Raw genomic sequence first — 22,253 nt, forward strand, 5'->3', positions numbered from 1 at the left:
TCTTTTTATTCTTATCATTTATCTTTGTGTGCCATCTCATCTCTTCTTTCGGTCATTGGATAATTTTTCATGGACACTATATATCTTCCTTAAGAAATTAGTTTGAATGGAAATCCAAATCCAATAAAAATTAGTATTTTCATAATTACTACATTCACAACACACCTGATGATGTACGTGCACGCCTGATCATGTACGTTCACGTATTATATAATTGTGTTAATTTAAAAAATTATTTTTTTAATTATGCTAGTTTAGTAAATATTTTTTTTGTTTTAACCAAATACTGAAACAAAACGTAAGGCAATTAGATCATTGGTAATAAGCTAGTACTGAATATACAGTTTGTAATGCAGCAAGACTTAGAAGCACAAAGCCAGCAACTAGTGATGTAATTGCCCATGGATTCTTGCAATGGTCTCTTCTGAAGTCTGCTTTGTATCTATACCATTGTTTGTTGTAGTATGCATTCACACGCTCACACAACCCAGCATAGTAAAAGTCCTGCAAAACAATCTGCTTGCAGATACTGTTAAAAAACGCTGAAACATCTTCCCAGCCACCAAAATCATTCTCAATAATCCGTCTTTGCACAAGCAATTCAACATCACTAGGTGTGTCTATGAGACGATCCATGAGCAAGAAGTAAGACGTAATGTACTGTTGACTTCCATGGAATCTTTGCTCATAAGCAATGAGGTTCTGGAAGAGTGAAATTGTTGAATCATGGATGCGTAATGGTGGGATCTTGAAAACACCGTTTTCAAACTTCAAGTCAAATAGACTGCTCGTTGTGTCCCTTTCGAACTCGATTCCAGCCTGAAGGAGTACCGATGAACAGTGTATGAATTGCCATCCTCCCCTGCCTCTTGGATTTGGTCTTGAAGAAGAGGGCAGGTAGCAGTTGTGTATTAGGCCAAGCAAATGGGGGACTATTCTCCGGCTGACAGTTAAAGTTCCTCTATTGATATACAGAGATGATTTAAAGAAATCGAAAGCTAGCTCAGGCAGGGTAGGCAGTGATTGACCAATGGCACTAGGTTTTACTGTAAGCTTGAACAGCCATTCAAGAGCAAAGAATGGAATCTGATTCTCTAGCAGTGCCAAGTCGCGGCGAAGAGTTAAAACCATCCAAGAAGTATTGAAAACAGGATCATCTTGCAATCGCAGATCAGCCATGGAGAACCTCAAGAAAAGTTCGAGTATAAAGCAACCATCAACCAACAACATCTTGGCAAGATCATATTCTTCGTATTTGTCAATTGGTTCGGCATAGCAAGCTCGGATGTGCTTGTCAAAACGTAGGATGGCTTTGCCACATTCATCTAGACTCTTAGCAGGATCCGGTGTCCGTTGAAGGAGAGACAGCATGTAGTGCAATTTGTGAACCTCCATAGCTAGCACGTTCTGCTCTCCATGGTGAAGAGGTCCGATGGAGATGATGTGAGGGCTGTATGCATCTTTATTCACAGCAAGAAGGTTGTTTGGAACCCTCCAAATACTCCAATTTGATAGTGGATTCAAATGAGCAAGCTCTATTTTGATGGATTCTAGCCATATTCTCTCGGCCGGAACTTGATCCATGAGGCCAAATGATTGAAATAAAAGCACCCTGGCAAAGGAAAAATATTTGAAAATTTCTATCAAAATATGATTATCCAAGAAGAAGAAAACCACCATGACTGAAGTTTCTTTTACCTGGAAAAATATGTCTGCGACAAGTGTGAAGCTGTTGACGTCTTTTGATCCTGCTCTGAGTTCACTGTATCTTCAAACTCTGCCTCTCTTCTTCCAAGCTAAGTTTGCAAGATTGAAATGACACTTTTTTATTGAATTTGAAGGACTTTCCTGGTAAAATAATGAGGTCTGCCTCCACATGTATGCAATGTTTTTGGACAAATCTGCCCCTTTAATCCCTAGGAAAATACTATTATAGTATGTGTTAAAGAATTTATTCCATCATCGCCGTAGTTTAAATTTTTTAATTGAGTTTGTTATTTAAGATGTTATCAAAATTATGATAATTAAAACTGTTATGAGTTAAGATTTTTATTATTTTTAATTTTTAGTTAAAATTATAATTTAATTTAAAATAATGTGAGATGTAGAGGTATTAAATTCAAAATTTTTATACTTCAAATTTAAAATAAGATAATATGATTGTGTTAAAACAATAATATAAAGTTATTAAAGAGATTTTGACACTATGCTGAGCTTAAATCGATTAAAAATGTATATTGTATTTTCTTGATTTTTTTTTGTGTTTAAATCTTAGAATTTATTAAAAAAAAAAAAATTGGGTGGAGGATGTTCCTCAAGATTGTTCAAAAGGAAGATTTAATATTTAACTATGTTAGAAAAGGTTAAACATGAAAGGTAAAACTTGAAAGAGAGAGAGAGAGAGGGAGGAAAGCGTACGGCCCAGATTGAGATGGCATTTAGAACTTGAAAATTGAAACCCATTTCAACACAAAGCCCATAATCTCAAATTATTTATTGATTAAAAGCCCAAACCTACTTGAAGCTAACTATTTTCAATTTTGAGACTCTAGGCCCAAACTCGAAAGCTCTTCTTCTTCTTTCCATTTTAACAATAATAATTAAAATATAACAAGTTAATTTTCCTTGAAAATAGGTGATTTATTTTTTATTATTAGGATGAGTAAAAAAATTAAAAAAATGATTACATTGAGAAAACTGGAAAAAAAATAACTGAAAAAACCAAACCGTGAAAAAAAAACCGATTAAACCGATTAGAATTTTTTTTAAAAAGTTCGGTTTCGGTTTTATAAGCCTGAAATAGAAAAAATTGAACCCAAATCAGAAAAAAAAAAAAAAACAGAGTCAAACCAAAAAATTAATTAAGCCAAATCAGGAAAAAACTGAACCAAATCAGAATTGATTGGTTTGAACCTGTTTTTGTTCTAAGATAACCGAATCAAAATCGATTGGTTTAAACCGATTTTTATTAAAAATATATATTAAATCGGTTTTTATTAAAATCGGTTGGTTATTTTTTTTATAAAAACTGAATCGAACTGAAAATGATCAACTCTAGTTATTATTTTTTTTGTTATAAAAATTCATGATTTCAGATTGTATAACTGGAAAATAAGCTATTGAACTAAATTGTTAAAATAATGTTATTTGGCATAATTATGGAGAGATTATTCTTTAATTTTAATTTGAAAAAAAAAGTATAGCTAATACGAGCGTATTCAGGGATTAATTACATACCATGAAAGTGAAGATTTCTTCGATGGTACTGTTCTACCAAATAATTTATTCATTGGTGATATGGTGTCATGTAAGTAAATCTTTGAATGGAAAATAATTTATTATAATTCTTTTTTTATTTGTATCCGAATCACAAGAATTTTATAACTCAATCTAGGTGCTAGGAACGCAAATTAACGAGTTTCCTAAATTGTAATTGATTTTACTAGATTTCTTTTTAAAAAAAGAATCCATGGTAGATTGTTCTTCCTTTTTTTTAGCACCCTTTGTTTTTTTTTGTTCATGTTTGTTATGAAAATATTCATTTGTTTTTACCTTGTTCCATAAATTACTTGTAAAAGTCTTTTCTTTCTCATCGAGATGAATCTGATCTATATTTTTAAATTTATTTCTTAAAAAAAAACTCTTCCTTGAAAAATACAATAACAAAGAAAAAAAGCCAATCAAGGGGATAATTATCTAATTATTTCTGATATTATAAGGAATAGTTATTTAATCCTAATGTACTAGAAGTATTATTATATAATGAAAAAGAAAAAAAAAATTCCCTCCTTTTTTTTCTAGGATTGGAAATCTTGTGTTTTCCATATTCATTCGGAAGGCCACCTCGGCCCCTCTCTCTCTCTCTCTCTCTCTCTCTCTCTCTATATATATATATATATATATATATATATATATATATATATTATATATATATATATATATACACACATAACGTTCTAGTCCACCACCGTATCCTGATAGCAAATTTTAGCGTGGTCTAAAAGAAAGATGATGAGAGGAAATAGAATGAGACGTTTGATGAAGAAGAAGCCAATTCAAGATGTTGACTTGATTTCTGAGTTGCCCGACCCCATCATTCAACATATCATGTCTTCTTTGCCCTACAAAGATGCCGCAAGGATGAGTATTCTGTCCAAGAGATTTGCATCTGCATGGACTTCCTTTCCTATCATCTTTCTTGACGAAACCCTGAACATGGGATCGTGCCTTGAGTTGACAGGTAAACAGAAATTAAACAGTTTTTTGGGCTTTGTGGATGATTTTCTTTCTCGTCGCCGACTGGATGTTAGCTTAGAAAAATTTAGGTTTTGTTTTTGTCTAACTAATCGCTCTGAGCAACCCAATGGTGGTATTGAGAATGCAATTAGTTATGCAATAGAGAATAACGTGAAAGAGCTAGAGCTAGATTTTGTTGGAAAAAGGTCCAAATGTATGGCACATTATAGTTTGCCGATGAAAGTATTGTCTGCTCAAAGTGTTACAGTTTTGAGTTTGAAAGGGTTCATGTTGGAGCCACCTCAGAATTTGGTCTTGGATTTACCTTTCATAAGAGAATTGAGATTGGAAAAGTGTAAGGGGATGCAAACACTCAGTGTTTCAAGCCAAACACTCAAGATTGTGGTGTTAGAATCTTGTCAAAGGCTGGAGAAGGTTGAAATCGATGCTTCGAATCTCGAATCCTTCTCGTTCGGCGGAGGAGCAAACTCATCCTGCAGCGTCGATATCGCCGCTTGCAAGTCCGTCGAATACGTATCTTTGAGGAATGCTGGGATCACAGATGAATGGATTAAACATGAAGTTGCTCAGTTTCTTCGACTTGAGGTTTTCAAAGTTGTTCGTTGTCGACTATTGGAAAACTTCCATGTTTCCAACGCTAATCTTAAGACAGTGGAGCTAAGTGATTGCTCAAACTTGCAGAAGATTGAGATTTGTTCACGAAGCTTAAACACATTTGTTTACGTTGGTCAGTTAATGCCATCACAAGTTTTCATTTATTCTCCATCTTTCCATGCTAAGGTCTCATTGAGTGTAGATCATCCACTCCCCCATGATTGGTTCTCGAGCTTCAGGGATTTTTCTTTCATGCTTCGACATTGCAAAAGAGTTGGAAATTGCTTGCAGTATTGAGATGGTACGATTTCCTTCCCTTGCGATTTAATTTACAGTCTCGTTCAATTATGCAATACAAACCTTTTTCACTATAATCTGTCTCTCTTTTCCATTTCTAGGCTTTGATTGTTCCAATAGATTCAAGGGACAACTTGCTTCCTCCATTGTATGACCTCAAGTATCTGAAGGTAGTCGCAAAATTTCCAACAAAATCGGAGGATCTCGTGGGCTTGTTGGATAGTTTGCTTTGGTTTGCTCCTCGTTTAACAGTATTATCTTTTGTTTCGGGTAGCAAGGAAAAATCTCTTAAGGTATGTACATGTCCTAGCTGTGAAATCACACGAGTCTCATGATTTGGTTTGGTGACCGAAAGGGACAAATGTAGAAGAGCCCGTAAAGAAACATAAAATAACTTTTTTTTTATTTCACCATCTTTTTATCTTTTTCTTTTTTATCCTGAAACGATAATCAAATACTACCTAAGAAATTAAAAATATGCCCTTGATTTATTTATTTCTGTTGTCCAATATCCACATAAAATCTTGATCCAATGGCTCAATAATCCTTTTGAAGTTTTATTTCATCATTTTTTTTCTGAATGTTTAGTATGAAGCTACGCGTCATTTGTTATCTTTACAAAATAGCCTGTCTGCGGGATATTATTTTGACACTGATGATTTCTTTCTATTTTGTAGTTTGAATATGATAAAGCAGTAGCTATAGATGAAGATCTCGAGTGCTGCTACTCGATGCCTATAAAGTGCTGGCGACACTCTTTGAAGAAAGTTACAATGGAGAACTTCGAGGATCGTGAAGATACTATTCTGCAGACGTTCTTCGCACAGAAGGCGACAAGGTTGGAAGCAACTTCAAGGGAAGACAGTGCTAGTGCTGATGCTTCGGCGGCCGAGGAAGCAGTCTCTCGAGGTTCTGGCTCGGTGATCGCTCGGAATATCGGTGATCTACGGGCTATTATCATGGCTAACTTTTTTGATGTTAATGATACATTAGAAATTATGATGTGAACCATGGCTTATGAGGGCTGTATGCATCTTTATTCACAGGCAGAAGGCTGGCTGGAACCCTCAAAATTCTCCAATTTTGATGTCTTCTAGCCAGGTTTTCTGGGCCACAGGGCTGAGATTGAAATCAGAGTAGCCTGCAAAATAAAATGGAAATGGAAGTTTTCTATCTAATTTTGATTATACAATATCGAAAGGTTTGTGAAGTGAATTTCTCATTGTCTACTCAAAATCTCTTTTATAATATCATTGATGTTACAAGAAATGCATATCCTAATTCAAACACGAGATCTGTTGTGCAGATCTTAAACTATTTACCATTACAATGAGTCCACTCAATAATAAGTTTCCAAGAAATTTCCAAATCTATCTTGACTACCCAAAACTCAGCCTTGTTGGCTGAAAAAGCAGGGTGGAAACGGCCTTGTCAACACTTAAAAACCCCACCGGCACCAGTTTTTTTTTTTTTTTTTTTGGATTTAAGGAAACCTATTCTCTAAAAAATACATTTTGTGGGTTCAGGTGAGTGAGTAAAGTCCTGGTTATCCTAAGTTCTTACAAGAGGTGCACGTCCTGACTTAAACTCGAGACCTGCTGTGCAAATCTTAAACCCTTTACCATCACGCCACGTCCCTTAAGCACCAGTTGCTTCTCTTCACACTAGGTCGTTGTTGATATAGGAAAGAAAACATAGATTTTTTTTACAAAAATTATTTTTTAATATTTTTTTATGGAGAATTGTTCTTTATGGGTTAGTTCTCGCAAAAGGGTTATGGATTTTGAAGCTTGACAGTAATTAATTTTTTTTTGTCCTTTTTAGGTTTTTTTATAAAATTAATTTATTTTTAATTTTATTTTTTAATATTTAATTGTTTTAGATTTAATATTTATATTTTTTAATATATTAGGTTATCTCTATCTTATACATATATGATCGCATAATTAATGAATTAACCTGAGTTGAATTAAATTTTATTTTTAAATTACTTTTTTTAGTTTCTATCCATCAACATTTATTTTTATTTACAAATTTATTTTGTTGGTTTTTTAGGTTTATCTTTTATGTTATCAGTCCCTCTCTTATAACCACAACTACAGGTATTGAAGTTTAACTACGTGTTGTAATCAATACATTTATAATTTTTTAAAATTAAAAATTAAAAATAACTTTAATCAATTTTTAAAAATCATTAAAAAAATATGTATGTTACTTTTTTTGTAAATGGTTTCTTACCAAAACTAAGGGTAAATTTCCAAAGAAAAAGAAAAGAAAATTACAACTCTAGCTATGGTTAAAATTATAGGCTTAATCCGGATCTAAACCAAAGGATCCGGGTATCAATTCTACTTGGATCCACTAACCCATATTAACAGCCGAAAACCATTTCCCATATCCGCAGCCAAGATTTGGCCTTTCTTAAACTGATAATGGCATAACCTCTCTAAATCCCTCAACTATGTCGAGACCAATAACCACACTCTCTTCTCCAACTCTCAAAATCCCATCCTTTTCTCGTCTTTCCCTTCAAACCCACAAAAGCCAAACCATTTCTTGTCACTCTTTAGCTATAAAGGCTAGACCTTTATGCAGCCATAACCAGACGCTGAAAAGATTTGGTTTGTTTCTGGACAGTAGAGATAGGAAGTTGGGGTTTCGTGTTAATGCAGAGAATGGAGAAGGAGAGAGCGAACGGGATGGTGTATTTGATGATGGTGAACGTGGAGAGAGTACTATGCCTGAGAGGTTTAGGTACTTAACTAAAGAAGCACCTGACCCTCCTGTTAGGTGGCCTTGGTTTGTGGGTATGTTTTAGTTTCTTTGCAAGAAGAAAAGGACTTAATCTTTGAAGATAAATTATTGCTGCTTTGAAATTTTTTTTAGTTTTGGATTGTGAGTGCTACCTTTTTTTTCGCTGTTGTTGGTGAAATGTCAAGTAGATTGGTTGTTCAATTTTCTTGATTGCAAATGTTCAAACAATTTTTTGAGCTTGTTGGCTGTTTTATCAGTTGAGAAATTGAAATCGATATTGGTACTTCACGAGTTCTTCTGTAGGATGATGTATTGCTTTGCTCAACATTTATATGTGATAGTTTTGTAACATTTATACATTTTTTTCAGCATGGGGAAACTATTGCTCCTTTTTCTCTGGAGATTAATATTGGAAATTTGTTTTGAAATGATTTCCATAAATTACTTGAATGTGACTTGTGCTGAATGTCTGATGAAAATTATCCACCATGATGATTTTGTTACATGATGCTTTGAACGATTTGCTTGAGTTGCCAGGATATTTGACTCAATCAGTTGTTACTTGATTTTGTAGGGTTCACATTTTGTCTTGAAATCAGTTGTTGTTCTTGGTGTGATAAATATTACTACTACTACTACTACTACTATTGATTCAATGCATCTTTCTTTCAATAATTGTAACCTATTTTTCAATATACATTGATGCCAATTGACATGGAAATGATGACACTATGAAGTAAAGGGTCTGAGCAGAGTGAGTTTATGGTGTTAGTCATGGATGCGGAAGTTTGGAGGTGCAAGAAAGGGAGAGGGCCCTTGTCCTTGTTTTGAGTTACTACATTGTGACTGTCGCAACCTCTCCTACAAAAAAATTGCCATTCTTGGTGATGGGTTGAAATAAAAGGCGTGGGGCTGCATTCTAGAATTGAATGCTAGCCTAGAGTTCTCCCAACATTTTGTACTCGCATCTCCTTACTTTAAGCTTCTGTTGGCTGCCACCATGCTTCCTGTATTGATCAAAACTTTTATGCTGATCCACACACGCTGCAATGGATGTGTTCTTTGGGATAATGTATGTTGTTTTCTCACTGTTTATACATTGATAGTTGAGCTTAATAGTTTTTTAAACATGAAGAAAATGGAAATGATGGCAATATGAAGTAAAAGGTCTGAGCAGAGTGAGTTTATGGTGTTAGTCATGGATGCGGAAGTTTGGAGGTGCAAGAAAGGGAGAGGGCCCTTGTCCTTGTTTTGAGTTACTGCATTGTGACTGTCGCAACCTCTCCTACAAAAAAATTGCCATTCTTGGTGATGGGTTGAAATAAAAGGCGTGGGGCTGCATTCTAGAATTGAATGCTAGCCTAGAGTTCTCCCAACATTTTGTACTCGCATCTCCTTACTTTAAGCTTCTGTTGGCTGCCACCATGCTTCCTGTATTGATCAAAACTTTTGTGCTGATCCATGCTGAAATGGATGTGTTCTTTGGGATAATGTATGTTGTTTTCTCACTGTTTATACATTGATAAACATGAAGAAAATGGAAATTTGTCTTCATATGAATTTCACTTTGTACTTGAAAGTGACTTGTGCTGTAGGTCTGCATTATGATTTTCCATTTTGATGATTTTGTTACCTGATGCTGCAAACAATTTGCTTGAGGTTTTTGTACAAAATATGTCTTAGCCAGCAACATTTGATGGATTTTTTAACTTCAATTTTTAAGCTTAAACATTTGGTTTTGGGGAGTCAAGCTAGGTTTCCTTGTGTTTATGACATTTCCAAAGTTCAGCACTCTGCATTTTTTGCTATTATACCTTATGAATAAATATGCAAAAATGGTTGCTTAACCTCAAATTTTGAAACTTGAGTAGAGAAACTGTAGGGTGAAACCTGTTGGAAATTTTGACTTGAAAGGTATATGATTGTGGTACTATGATTTCTTGCTCTGTAAATCCATTAGTTATATCTTGTGGAGGAAAATGCTGTTGTTTCAGTTAAAGATTTCACACATTCTTTGTGTTTGTGATCAATATTTGCCCAAACTGTGATATGTTAGTGATTATGCTTCTGCTCTGTTTTGTTTGCAAATAATTGTGACCACAGATTATGATGTGCCAACTAACCCCTTTCACTTGTAATTAACATGCAGCTCTGGGTTTCCTTATCTATGCATGGAGAGCAGTCTTATTTGAACTGGGTAACTGGAAAAGGGGTGTCATAGCTATTATTGGTTTTGTGGGATACCTCCTGAAACTTCTGTTGGCTGTTGTCTTCCATTTCATTGGGGATCCAATCACCTCTCTGATCAGATGTATAGAGACTGCAATCTACACATTTCAGGCTTTCTACTCTGGAATAGTACGATCCGCTCCTGTTCCAGAACTGACCTTGATTATCATGCTTGCATCAGCAGTTCTTGCTATTGGCGAAGCTGCCGCTCCAAACTCCATAAGCAGGCAACCTTATCTTCTCACAGTATCTGGCCTAATTGGCTATGCAGCAGTAAGGAACTACATCTCTGAGCCACTTTTCTGGACACTTCTACTGGGTTTATATGCTTTCTCTAGATTCATTAAGAAGAAAGATGATGTTACATCTGCCTTGCCTGCTGCAGCTGTACTAGCTGCAATCGGAGAACCTTGGGTTAGAGTTTTGGTAATGGTTTCATATCTAGCTTTAGCTATTTCTTACCATTCAAAGCAGCTCGCCAAAGGAAAGGAAGAAGTTGAAGTTGTGACAGCGGATACTAGTAGTAGGGTTCCAGTGCCACTGCTGTGCGCAGCTTTAGCCATTGGTATTCATGTTGCTGCTAAGTGGGCTGGCTACCGCCACTTGACATGGATGTTAGTATGACAGCAAAGACTCAACAGTCGTCTGGAGATGATGGGCGAGTTTTGAAATGGCTCAAGGGACAACTCCTGTAGCAGCAGCAATTTTAGTCTTCTGGACTAGGTTAATCATTTCTTCATAAAAATCTCCCCTTTGTTTAGATGCGTGTATCACATATGATCCATAAGATTGTACAATTGCGAGAATTTAGTGAGAAAAACAAGTCCTCGGGACAATGTTCTACACATTGAGAAAAACGGAGAATCCCTCGGGATGAAGCTATTCATGTCGCGATCTCAAATTACTAGGCACTCTCTTTGCATAGTTTTCGGGCCATATTCGGTGACCAAGTCGGAGACAGGCTCGGTTTGCTTAGATTACCGAGTCAACATATGGGTTATTAAGATGATATATTTTTTTAATCACGGGGATGTAGTTCAATTGGTTAGGCTCTAAATTTGCTTTTTAGAGATTAATAGTTCGAGTTTTATAAATCTCAGGGCTAATTTACATGATTGTTAATTTCAGAGCTCGTGAGATTAGTTGAAATGTAGATAAGTTAGCTTGAATATTTATATTAATAAAAAATATATATTTTTTGTTTTGGATTTTAACTAGATTTAGTTAGCTTCTTTAATTTATTAAAAATTCATCTGGTATCCATTTCAATTACTCTATCCATGATTTTGTGTTTAGATTTTCCAGGTTAATCACTATCCTTTCTTGTGTAGTATCCTTGTATGAAATGGAAAATTTAAGGTCACCTCATCCAAGATGTTGCTGCATTTGTCTTTGAATTCCATAGATTCAAGTGTCTTGAGCTGTTAATTTATGAACCAAGTTAACTTTCTGATGTTGTCTGAAGCAATCTATGTCCAAAATTTTACATATGCCAAATAGGAGAGCAAAAACTGTGAACAAATTCTAAAATCTTTTGAGTTGTTAACTCGGTGTTGACTATTCTTCTATTTAATCAAATTAATCGGTGTAATTGACCTCGTTACTATGCACTACTACTGAATCAATTGAAGATGTATAAATAAATAAATAAGTATTTTCCATGTGTTATTTGTATACGAATGCTATTTATTTATTTTTAATGTGCTGCTCTACTTAAAATATAATTAAAAAACTAGTTTTAATATGTGAAAATTATATTTATTAAATTTAGTTGGGAGTTGATTTGAGTTTAAAATCTAATTTGGATTGAATTTTATTTAAAATTAAAAAAATTATTCATCGTGGACGTGGCTATGTTAACTCGTGACCTGTTTAAATTCACTTCAAACTCAATCATGTATATATCGATATTTTAATAAAAATATTAGTGTAATTTAATCTTGGTTTAACAACTTGGGTAAAAAATAATTTAATCTTGGGTTTTCACAATGGACCGCTCGAAATTCAGCCCAGCCCATTACAATACCAACACCGCCAAAAACCAATCCAGCCTTCACCCAAAAAAGAAAAATAACAACAACTAGGGTTTCATAGCTCTTGAAACCCTCTATATAACATCGTAACCCCTCCACCAATTCATCATTCGCAGTCTCAAAGACTCTGTTATATCAAATCACAAATCCTTTCAAAAATCTTCTCTTTTCAAGATCTTAGCTGCACGATGCCTCCCAGGCTTCGCTGATTGCAAACCCCTGAGGTAGAAAGTCCCAAAGCTCGTGCTAAAGCATCTGCCGTTTAGTGTTGCAGTTTAGCCTTTGTACCTTTTCCACGGCTTTTCTGTGTCAAATCAACGGCTACATCTCTTATTCTTGAAAACCTCACTGTTTTTTCATCTGGGTTTGTGTTTTTTCTATGTTTTTGTTGCCTCTCTATACCTCTAGCTTGTTTTGAGATAAATGGTTGAAATTAAGCTAGTCAATGAGGCAAAGATTGAATCTTTTTGGTGGGGTTCACGTGGGGGCTTATGCTATTTGGTTAATGGTTTTGCCTCTAAAAATTCCCTCCAAATTCATAAAAGTTTGATTGTTTTCTGTGATTCAATTTGTTGGCGATGATTAAATTGGATTTTATCCGCGCTTCTGAGAGAAATCAATGAAGCAAAAAATAAATTAATGGTTGAATTTCTTGATATGAGCCAGTCCTTTTCTTCGTAGAGATCTTTTATTGTCATTTATTGATTTTTTTTTTTGAAAATGTGGCAGTGATGATTAATTCACAGCTTTAATGCCAGTTCTGCTACTGATAATTCTTGATTGATAGAGCTGTTATATCTCTGAGCCATATAATTTATAGATCATGCAACTTCTTGGTTTTTGAAAATACTAACTAGTGTATATGATTAAATTATTGTATGAAGAATATGCAGGGTTGTGAAAGGTTTTTGAAAATTTGGTCATGGTTTTATTTGTTTTGAGCATCATGTATTGTAAAATTGCCTGTGATGATACAATCCAATTTATTTTAGGTGTAGTGGAGCCGAGACCCTGTTTACAGGGAGAACCTACTTGGTATAAGCTACATTATAATGATATTAATGGATTTAACTGAGGTAAATTAATTTTGAAAAATTAAGGTTTTCTGTTTACTAACCATATAAAATCCCAGTTTTTAAATCTGCTATTCAAATTGAGTTTTAACTATACTCTTGTACCCTCTCTAAATGGGTTTAGAGCCTGAAAAAACTCAGACAGTGTGTGTTGTCATCAGCTTCTTCTCCCACATAACCCACGAGATAGGAGTTAAATAACAGCACTACATCCATTTCCCATCTTTCTCTGAAAGAATATTTCTCTCCATGTGTTAATATAAAGAACAGTCTGTTCTACAATTGAATGCTCATTAATGGATCTATTATAAATTTTTCCATTCAATCAAATGACTGGAATAATATAAAAACGAGCCTTAATACAAATTGTAGACTTCACAACCAGGATTGCAGTTTCGAACTTTCTTATTAGGAATGTAAGATGATGGCAAGCTGGAAGTCTCGCGTGAACGAAGGAGGCCCTAATCATGGCACTGCAATTCTAAATGTCTGTTTGCATGTTGCGATGCCAGACGTTTGAAATTGACTCATTTGTTAATCAGAATTGCAGTGCCTTGTTAGGAAATTGCAGAACCGCCAGGCTAAGGTAGGGAAATTCTGCTGCAAATGTGACCGCTGCTATTGTTAGGAATGAAAGAGATGCTGCAATCTTCGTGAGAGATCATCAAGTTGGCTTTAGCTGAACTATATTTCTAGGAAATCATCAGAGATGCTATTTTGTTGGAATCATTCAGCAGATACTAGGAAGTTTGATGTTATTAGCTTTTTCTTCAGTGATAATCTTATCATCCGATTGTGTTCCCGATTTTCTTGTAATGGTATAATACTGCCTATTTAATAGAAACTTTTTTGAATAAGATGGCAAGTTTCAGATTTTTGCTCCAATTCTCACTTTATTATCCGTGTTTTAAATTTTTTCTTGAGCTTGCTCTTCCACAACAATGCGCTACAAGCGGTTTGCTGCCATCATTTTCGAAGGATTCTAAATCCGTTTCTGCAGGGGAAACGTTTTGGTTAAAATATTGTTAATGATCCATTATTTTAGCTAACTATCAAATAACAATTATCATTAATCTACTGCCAAGCCATTTTTTTCAAAACTTCCACAACTAGTGTGTTTTACAATGAACTATTAGCTGGTAATAAAAATTCCTGAATCTGTTCTCAGAAAATTTGCTTTTTAATAATGTTATGCACGCTGAGGGTAATTCTATACAGAGAACCTCCCCTGGTGCATTTGCTTGGAGGCTAATGCAGCGATCAGATGTAAGGGCGTGTTTCCTTCGTCATCCTTCTCAGCCATAAGAGCCATCTCCAACGCAGCTGCTAAAAGTGAATAACAGTTATTTTAGCTTTTTTTCCTCTCATACTCCAACGTCGTTGCTATATCAACAGGTAAAATAGCATTTCTTCAAATGAAATGCTACGCTATTTCTACACATTCTATGAAAAAGCTAAAATGTTGTTGAAGGTACATATAACCGTTACCCAACGGCTATCTGAACTTGCCTCTTCCTCTTAAAAAACTGATGCAAGAGAATAGAGCAACATGAAATCTCAAAGCACCTTGCCTTGAAGAAGAAAAACTGCCTTTGATTTGTCCCAGTCTTGGCCAAGTATTCTAAGAAAAACTTGTGTGTGTTAACCAAAAGCAATTTAAGACGTGTTATAATTCTTTCATGGTATTAGAGCATCTCATAGCGAATGCTTCTAACGATCTTCTGGCTGCTGTTGTAGATTCTTCATTGTCTTCCGCTGCATTTCATCGTCCAGCTCGAGTTATTTCCATCAAACTCGATGGAACTTTCTTGCCTGAAGTGCTCAATTGCTTTCTCTATTTCGGAGTTATGGACTCATGGGAATTGTTGATGGTTTCGAATTTTGTTCTCGGTTTTCCAGCAAAGAACACAAGGTCCAAGGTATTATTAATTCTGCCTATATGGCTTGGAGTATAAGAACCAAACAATACTTAGCTGGATTATCTACTCATTATCTCCTAAGGTGGTCTCCACCATTTATGGCATAGAGACTTCTCGTCTTGCTTGGCAAGCCCTTGGTGCATTTTTTGTTGTGCCATCAACTTCTCACATTTCTCTTATCTAGTGAAAATTGCAGTCTTTACAGCAAGGCTTCTTATCTTGTCAGAAATTTCAGAATGAAGTTAAATCTCTTGTTGATGAACTCTCTACCGTTGGAAACCTATTGATGAGTCCGATTTAATCTTATATCAATGGTCTCAACTCTTGGTGTTTGCTCCTTTCAGAAGAGAAATCCATGCCATTTTCAGATTTTCACGCAGAATTGCTGAACTATGACCTTATGCAACAATTTCATAGCCAGTCTCTTCACCATGAGGCAGGTTCCTATGCTCTTTACTCACATCAAGGTCACCCAAGGTAGAGGGGGGGAATCCTATAGAGAGGTTTCTTAGTTTTGAAGAGTGGATTTATATCGGCTGAGTTTGATTTGGCTTTGGTTGGGTTAATGAAGAAGCTGGAAGTCATTGCTCCAATTCGTTGTCATCTATTTATTGCCGAGCTAGCAGATGTTATTCAAACTTCGACAAAAATCTGCCATGGTTGAGTTACTTGGTGAAGCAGTGAAAGCACTTGTCAGTACATCATCCTCTGATTGCAAGCACTTCTCAATACAACATCCTCTGATTGGCTTTGCCCCACCAATACTCCTACAGCAACTGCTCCGGGACTAGAAGGCAACCATTTTTATTTTTTTTGTGTTGACAATGAAGGTGAGCTCTGGATGTTGCAGCAGCAGCAACAATTTTTAACTTAACCTTAGCAGGTTCTAGAAGAGTTGTTTCTGGACTGTTGTTATCTAGATGAAAACTCTTTTCAAAGCCTTGGAGACTGTAGAGTTCTCGATAGCACATCCAAAGATAGAGCTTGCACTGGAAGAGAAAAAATAGACGCCAAACATATATTCGGAGTTGTAGCAGCTTTCTTGTTAGGGTTTGTTGCATTCTGATTTTGCTTCTAATTCAAAGAACAAGACTTGGAAAGCATATTGTTGGCATGTGAGTGTTAACCAAAAGCAATTTAAGACGTGTTATAATTCTTTCAGTGTGTGCTAATCTCAAAGCACCTTGCTTCCAGTTGTGTAGTCCCTGCTGGGTTGAGACTGAAATCGTGTGGGTGTAGTGGAGGAGGGAAAGTTTGTTGGCTGCCATGGGTGGTTTTGAGCTAAGCTGAAAATCGTGTGGAGTGAGCTGAAGGGAGAAGATGAAGCAAAAGAAAATTGTTGTTTTATTTTATTCAAAGTTCTTATGGTCCAGGATTGCCTCCTTTCCATCCCCTGTTTTCAACCTTTACGTTCATTCTTTCAAAACCACAACGTAAATTCGTTGTATATTAACCATTTAGCTCTTTCATTTAGCGTTTCTCATCGGAGATGCTCTGAGTCTGCCATGTTTGGGAATTTGTAGACATTTCTCAAAGACATCGCTGGACACAGCACTCCAACCTCTGTTATCACAGCAAGCTGGACAGCGAAAAACACTCTCTTTCGTTGCTTTCACTTTGCATTGAAGGGCTGCTATGTGTAGCTGTTCTCTTTAAGAAACTTGGATACAGAACCCATTTTAGCATAATGGAGAAAGGAAGTCAGTGTCTTGGAATGAAAGCAAGTCAAGTGAAACAGTGGCGAATCCTCCATTGTCCAGCTGAGATACATCTAAACAGTGAAGGGGGTGAATTTTTTTTTTTTTTCTCATTTTCCTTCTTTTTTTGAATTTTAATTTTTAGTATTTACTTGATTTTAAATTTATCTTTATAAATTGAGATGGTTTGTTTTTTATAATATTATTGTAATATCAAACAAATATTATGATATTGTCTATATTTAATAATAACAAGCATTTGTTTTTGTTTTGTATTGAAAAAAACAAAGTTGCTTGGATCAGGTGAAATCTATTCATATTGTGGATTTGATGACTTAAATTACAAAGCACAAATAAATCTAATATATTATCATTGTAATATTAAAAAAATATTTTAAATTTTTTTTCTTAAAGCAAGCCATATTTCTTTACAGATTATTCAAGTTTTTTTAGAATTTATTTAATTGATTAAATTATGTCATAGGATAATTCTTATATTTTTTAATTTAAAACTCATACTGAATAAGAATTTGATTTTTTCAAGTTTGATTTTACTGTATCATGTTTAATAACAAGCTATAGTACCTTGTGGTCTGGACATTATTTTTATGTTCATTTTTTTTTATTTGAGCTTGTTCAATATTTTAGCATAATGAGGCAGATAGTTTTTTAAATAATAATAATTAATGATCTTACATTTACTTGAGAGGTTTAATATCGGTGAGTGGGTTAATTTGAGGTTTTCAATTTTCTATTTATTTTCTAAGATGTAAAGAAAATTTTTAAAAAATCATTTTTATTTTCAAGTTTTTTTTTGTTCCTAATTAAACACATTGGTGTGTTCATATATTACTTTTAGGTAACTTTTGATTATTGTCTTATAATATAAAAGACAAAGACATTGGGGGTTAGAGAAAACGTATATTTTTTTTGTATTCTAGAAGTATAAAAAATTATTTTAAAACTATCATAAAAATAGATTTATTTTTATATATTTATTTTTATCTTTTTAATTAAATAATTTTTTATCCTTGCTATCATTGTGGCATTAATAAGAACAATGATTATAATAATAAATATCTTAAATATATAATAAAAACGTTTTATTAATATTGATTGATGATCTCATTTGATATTTGAACAAAAGTTGACCACCTAGAAAAATAAGAGTTGACATTGAAAACTTTTAAACAACATGAATCGAAGTGACATATTTATTAATTTCCAAAGGCTAAAAATGGTATTAAGAGATTTTAAAATTATGATTTATTAGACAAGCGGTTCTCAAGAATTTAGAATATAGCATGATTTTACTGCAATAGTTTAGATTCTTAATTGTGTATTTGATATAAAAATATTTTTTTATATTAGTACTAAAGATTATAAAATATATATTATAAAAATATCAATTTAATATATTTTTTTTCAAGCCAGATATATTTTAAAAATATCTAAAACAATTAATAACACAAAAATAAAATGGTGCCATGAATGGCAGTTTCTATTTGTCCCTCCCGAAATTCTCATTTGTATTTTGAAAATTCAGAGGCTTGTTCAAGCATAGAGTTACCTACATAAAGGTGAGTTTCCCAATCGATGTTCAAAATTAAAAGAAATTATTTAAAAAATAATCTAATTTTTTAGATAATTACATTAACACGTGGGTTACTATATTAACTTGGTGAATCAATAACATGCTAAAATAAAAACAATTTATCATGCAACATTTAAACATGTCTCAATTTTAATATAATCTTTAACCTTAATTTTAATCTAATTTTTAGTTAATTTTTTTTAAAAAAAAAATAATGGTTTGAATTGAAAAATATAATTCACATATCCAAATTATAAATTAAATTTAAAATCTTAAATACACATACGATAACAACTATGATTTTTTTACGGGTAAATGAATATATTGGGTTTTTGAATATCTAAAGTACCAAAAAATAAAAAACAATATTGACTTGGATGGTTGTAAATCAAGTTTTATCATATCACTCGATTCTTCAATAATATGATTAAGTTGAATGAATCTTACTAAGTTAAAATTTTAATTAATATATTATCCAGTAAATTATAAACGGCAAGTTTTAAGTCAATTTTTGAATTCAATTAGAATTTGAATGTGTTTATTTTGGTATTTAAAAAATAATTTTGAATTTTTTTTTATATAATTTTGATTAAATTTTAAAAAATAAAAATTATTATTTTAATTTATTTTCAAATAAAAAAATACTTCAAAAAATTAATTCAAAAACAACATTTCTAAACAAGTTAAATCATGCAAATTGTGCCCCGTTAAATCATGAGCCCCCACCATGGGTCCATGGTAGGACATCTCGTAAAATAGCATGATTAGTGTTGATGGAGACCTGAAGGTTTATTTATTTATTTGGATTGCAATAAATCGTGTTAATTGCAATTTCTAATGTTCGCACTTTAAAGAGATAGTTCTCATTCTTTTATCTTCTTTGTAATATTTTTTTTTTCTCTCGAGTAATTATATTATTCTTAGATCTTAATTATTATGGATTTATTCTCATACTCTCTCTATTTTATTAACCAGATATATAGATGAATTATAAAACTATATGTTTTTTTGCCTCCTCATCATTCCACTCTGCCTATCAATCTAACATAATAATATATTAGGTTGTAGCAACTCCCTTTTAGTTTTGCTGTTATTTTACCCGTGTTTTATCATGAATTAATTTTTTTTTTTTAGAAAACAAAAAAATGTAAACTTTTTTGAAGTGTTTTTCTTTTCATAAAAAAATCCCAAGTGAGAATTAAAAAATTCATATATGCATCTAATTAAATAAATAGGAAACTCAATGTATTAACAAATAAATAAATAAAAAGTCATTAACGATAAATAAATATGAAAAATTGAGGGGCAGATATAAACCAAGATATTTGATCTCGCAATTTTTTTCAAATTTTTTTATTTAATCAAATGATAATAAAAATAAACACTCATGTAATTGATTAAATAAAATAAAATAAAATAAAAATATCATGTAAGGTTACACATATTAAAAAATATTATCCAAAAATAAATATTTTTTATGTTTGAAAATAATTTTCATTTATATAAAACATAAAAAAAATATAGGTGAATTAGAACTACCTCTTAAAAAAATAAATGCATATAAAATAACCAAAAAATAGTTGTTATTTAAAAGAGAGTAAATAAAAAAAATAAAAGAGCAAAGGGGTTTTAATTTAAATATAAATTTTAAAATTATTTTGAAAAACAAATACATATAAAAAGACATTAATTTAGAAAAAAATTATTTAAAAAAAAAAAAATGACAGGCTAGTATGCATGGCCATCAAGTAAGGGCCCGTGCGTGGGCTGGCTAAGATAGACTCGTGTGCTTGGCCTCTTGATTGTTTTTATATATTTTAGGTGGGGCATGGTATTCATCCCAAAATGTTTTGAAAGAAATATAAGACACATAATGCGTTGTTTGATATTGCTCAATTTTCAACCGCTATGGGGGTTGAAAAATTAAAACTAAAGTTTTTTTTTAAAAAAACTTATCATAACTAAAAATACCTAGAAAACATACCAAGTAATTTGATAAATCTGTTTATGGCCTAAAAAAACCATTTCAAAACTCGAAAATCAATCCAAAACCAAAACTTTTACCGAACTCATGTATGTTTTTCTAAGCAATTTCAAGTTAACAAAAAAAAAAAACACTTAATGTGAACTCTCGTCGTCAAATGAAACAATTTGACATAATTATTAACCCATTTTTTGGTTGAAATGGTTGTCAACATAAATTTTTTTCTCTAGTGCTGGATTCCATTGACTTTCTGTCATCTCTCTCTAACACTAGAAATTAAAAAAATAAAAAAAATAAAGTTTTGAATTAAAATTGATCTTCCCTCATATTTTGGAAACTAAGGGACCAAAATTTATAATTTGAAAAGTCTGGAAACTATAATAAATATTTCACCCAAACTATGTCAAAGTCATTTGTCCCCCCAATATTTTCACTTTAATCCCCGTATTTCAATGTCACCCTTCACCAAGAAATTGACCTGCAATTTGGTCTAGTAAGGGCCACAGGAGAGAAAAAGGCATTGTGAACAATCCGCCTATTATGCCATGTAAGGGATCCACAATTCATTTTGCATAGTGGATTCTCCACCCCCCATAAATATACTTATAATATTTACTTGCATTTCTATCTTAATTTATTAAATCTAGTATGGCTCCATGATACGGTTAAAAATCATAATTATAAGTTGGATAAATTAATTTGAGTTGATTTTGATAAATTCAAAATAGTATTCTTTCAATATATTTTTTTTTAAATTAAATAGATATTTTTTAAAAAAAGAAAAAGTCAAACTAAACTTTAAATAATCATCAGTCTTAAATCATTAGATTAATCTAATAAATTCTCATTTAATTTAATTTTAAACTGTCTATATCAACCAAGTTAATTTGCATCGAATTTAAAAAAACTTCTTTGGTCCCCTTTTATTCCTTCCTCCGTCAAAGGTTTTGTTACCGGGATTACACCTCTTTAAGTATTTGTTTTGTACCCTCTAATGTTTTTGTCGGCCATTCAGACAAGATAAGGATTTGGCTTGTGTTCACTGGATAATATTCAGTCAGAATTCTTTGCTGGTATTGCTATCTAATTTTCACCTATATTTTTGATAATTTTTTAGAAAAAAACCAAAAATAACAAAAAAAATAATGAAAAATCATCAAACCAACGCCTGGTGACATGAAACACGTTGATCCAATGTTGACTGTGTGTCTTAATGACTAATGATCCATTTATTTTTACTCTGATAAAAAAAAATACAGTATATTTGCTTGTGGTAATCTATCATTATTCTTTATTAGTTTACAGATTTTAAACTATTTACTGCAAAATATAAGATTTTTCAATATATTTTTCTGTTTTTTCTGGTTAAAATTAAGTATAGTACACTATGATTATTCAACTTGACTTATGTCTTGTTTTTCTTTTTTTGTGTTCTAAAAATATTTTTTTTAAAAATTAAAAAAATAATATTTATTTATTTTTGTTTCAAATTAATATTTTTTTAGTATTTTTAAATCATTTTGATGCACTAATATAAAAAATAATTTTAAAAAAATAAAAAATATATTATTTTAATATATTTTTGAGTGAAAAATATTTTTTGAAGCTACACCAATGATACTCCCAATTAAACTATTAGTCCAATAAACTAATTCAGACTTATCCTCTAGCTTGGGATTGATATATTTTAAAATATTATATGATTTGTCCTGATTAGCTTGGTGAATCAATTTGTGATTTAGTAAAATATCAAGAATTGTTTTTAAAATAATATAATTTTAATTTTTTTTAAAAAATTAATAATTCAAGTCAAATTAAATTA

General features: G+C 32.5%; 3 protein-coding genes, 1 long non-coding RNA gene and 5 other non-coding genes across 9 annotated transcripts; 8 read left to right on the forward strand and 1 right to left on the reverse strand.

Moving 5' to 3' along the window:
* Positions 1-284: 284 nt before the first annotated feature.
* Positions 285-1,892, reverse strand: LOC118028205 (UPF0481 protein At3g47200). Its single transcript, XM_035031741.2, has 2 exons — positions 1,699-1,892; positions 285-1,612 (listed from the first exon to the last, which is right to left on the reverse strand). Exon 2 carries the CDS (start codon positions 1,582-1,584, stop codon positions 313-315), a length of 1,272 nt encoding a protein of 423 aa, XP_034887632.1. The 5' UTR covers positions 1,585-1,612; positions 1,699-1,892; the 3' UTR covers positions 285-312.
* A 2,134-nt stretch (positions 1,893-4,026) lies between these two features.
* On the forward strand, positions 4,027-6,155 carry LOC118028198 (F-box/LRR-repeat protein 13). Its single transcript, XM_035031737.1, has 4 exons — positions 4,027-4,984; positions 5,091-5,152; positions 5,250-5,441; positions 5,826-6,155. Exons 1-4 carry the CDS (start codon positions 4,027-4,029, stop codon positions 6,153-6,155), a joined length of 1,542 nt encoding a protein of 513 aa, XP_034887628.1.
* Positions 6,156-7,532: 1,377 nt separating this feature from the next.
* Positions 7,533-11,345, forward strand: LOC118028139 (uncharacterized). Its single transcript, XM_035031675.2, has 2 exons — positions 7,533-7,955; positions 10,052-11,345. The coding sequence occupies exons 1-2, from the start codon at positions 7,610-7,612 to the stop codon at positions 10,753-10,755; spliced, it is 1,050 nt and encodes a 349-aa protein (XP_034887566.1). The 5' UTR covers positions 7,533-7,609; the 3' UTR covers positions 10,756-11,345.
* A 764-nt stretch (positions 11,346-12,109) lies between these two features.
* Positions 12,110-16,528, forward strand: LOC140954474 (uncharacterized). Its single transcript, XR_012167739.1, has 2 exons — positions 12,110-14,632; positions 14,975-16,528. It is a non-coding gene; the product is annotated as an uncharacterized lncRNA (long non-coding RNA).
* LOC118028219 (small nucleolar RNA snoR134) lies at positions 12,346-12,493 on the forward strand. Its single transcript, XR_004683989.1, has one exon. It is a non-coding gene; the product is annotated as a small nucleolar RNA snoR134 (small nucleolar RNA).
* On the forward strand, positions 12,738-12,829 carry LOC118028223 (small nucleolar RNA U36a). The gene has a single exon (XR_004683993.1). It is a non-coding gene; the product is annotated as a small nucleolar RNA U36a (small nucleolar RNA).
* On the forward strand, positions 12,885-12,975 carry LOC118028218 (small nucleolar RNA Z223). The gene has a single exon (XR_004683987.1). It is a non-coding gene; the product is annotated as a small nucleolar RNA Z223 (small nucleolar RNA).
* Positions 13,126-13,242, forward strand: LOC118028220 (small nucleolar RNA Z278). The gene has a single exon (XR_004683990.1). It is a non-coding gene; the product is annotated as a small nucleolar RNA Z278 (small nucleolar RNA).
* LOC118028222 (small nucleolar RNA snoR97) lies at positions 13,343-13,451 on the forward strand. The gene has a single exon (XR_004683992.1). It is a non-coding gene; the product is annotated as a small nucleolar RNA snoR97 (small nucleolar RNA).
* Positions 16,529-22,253: the final 5,725 nt, after the last annotated feature.

The sequence above is a fragment of the Populus alba genome, chromosome 13 (genome assembly GCF_005239225.2).
Source record: "Populus alba chromosome 13, ASM523922v2, whole genome shotgun sequence".
NCBI lineage: Eukaryota > Viridiplantae > Streptophyta > Magnoliopsida > Malpighiales > Salicaceae > Populus > Populus alba.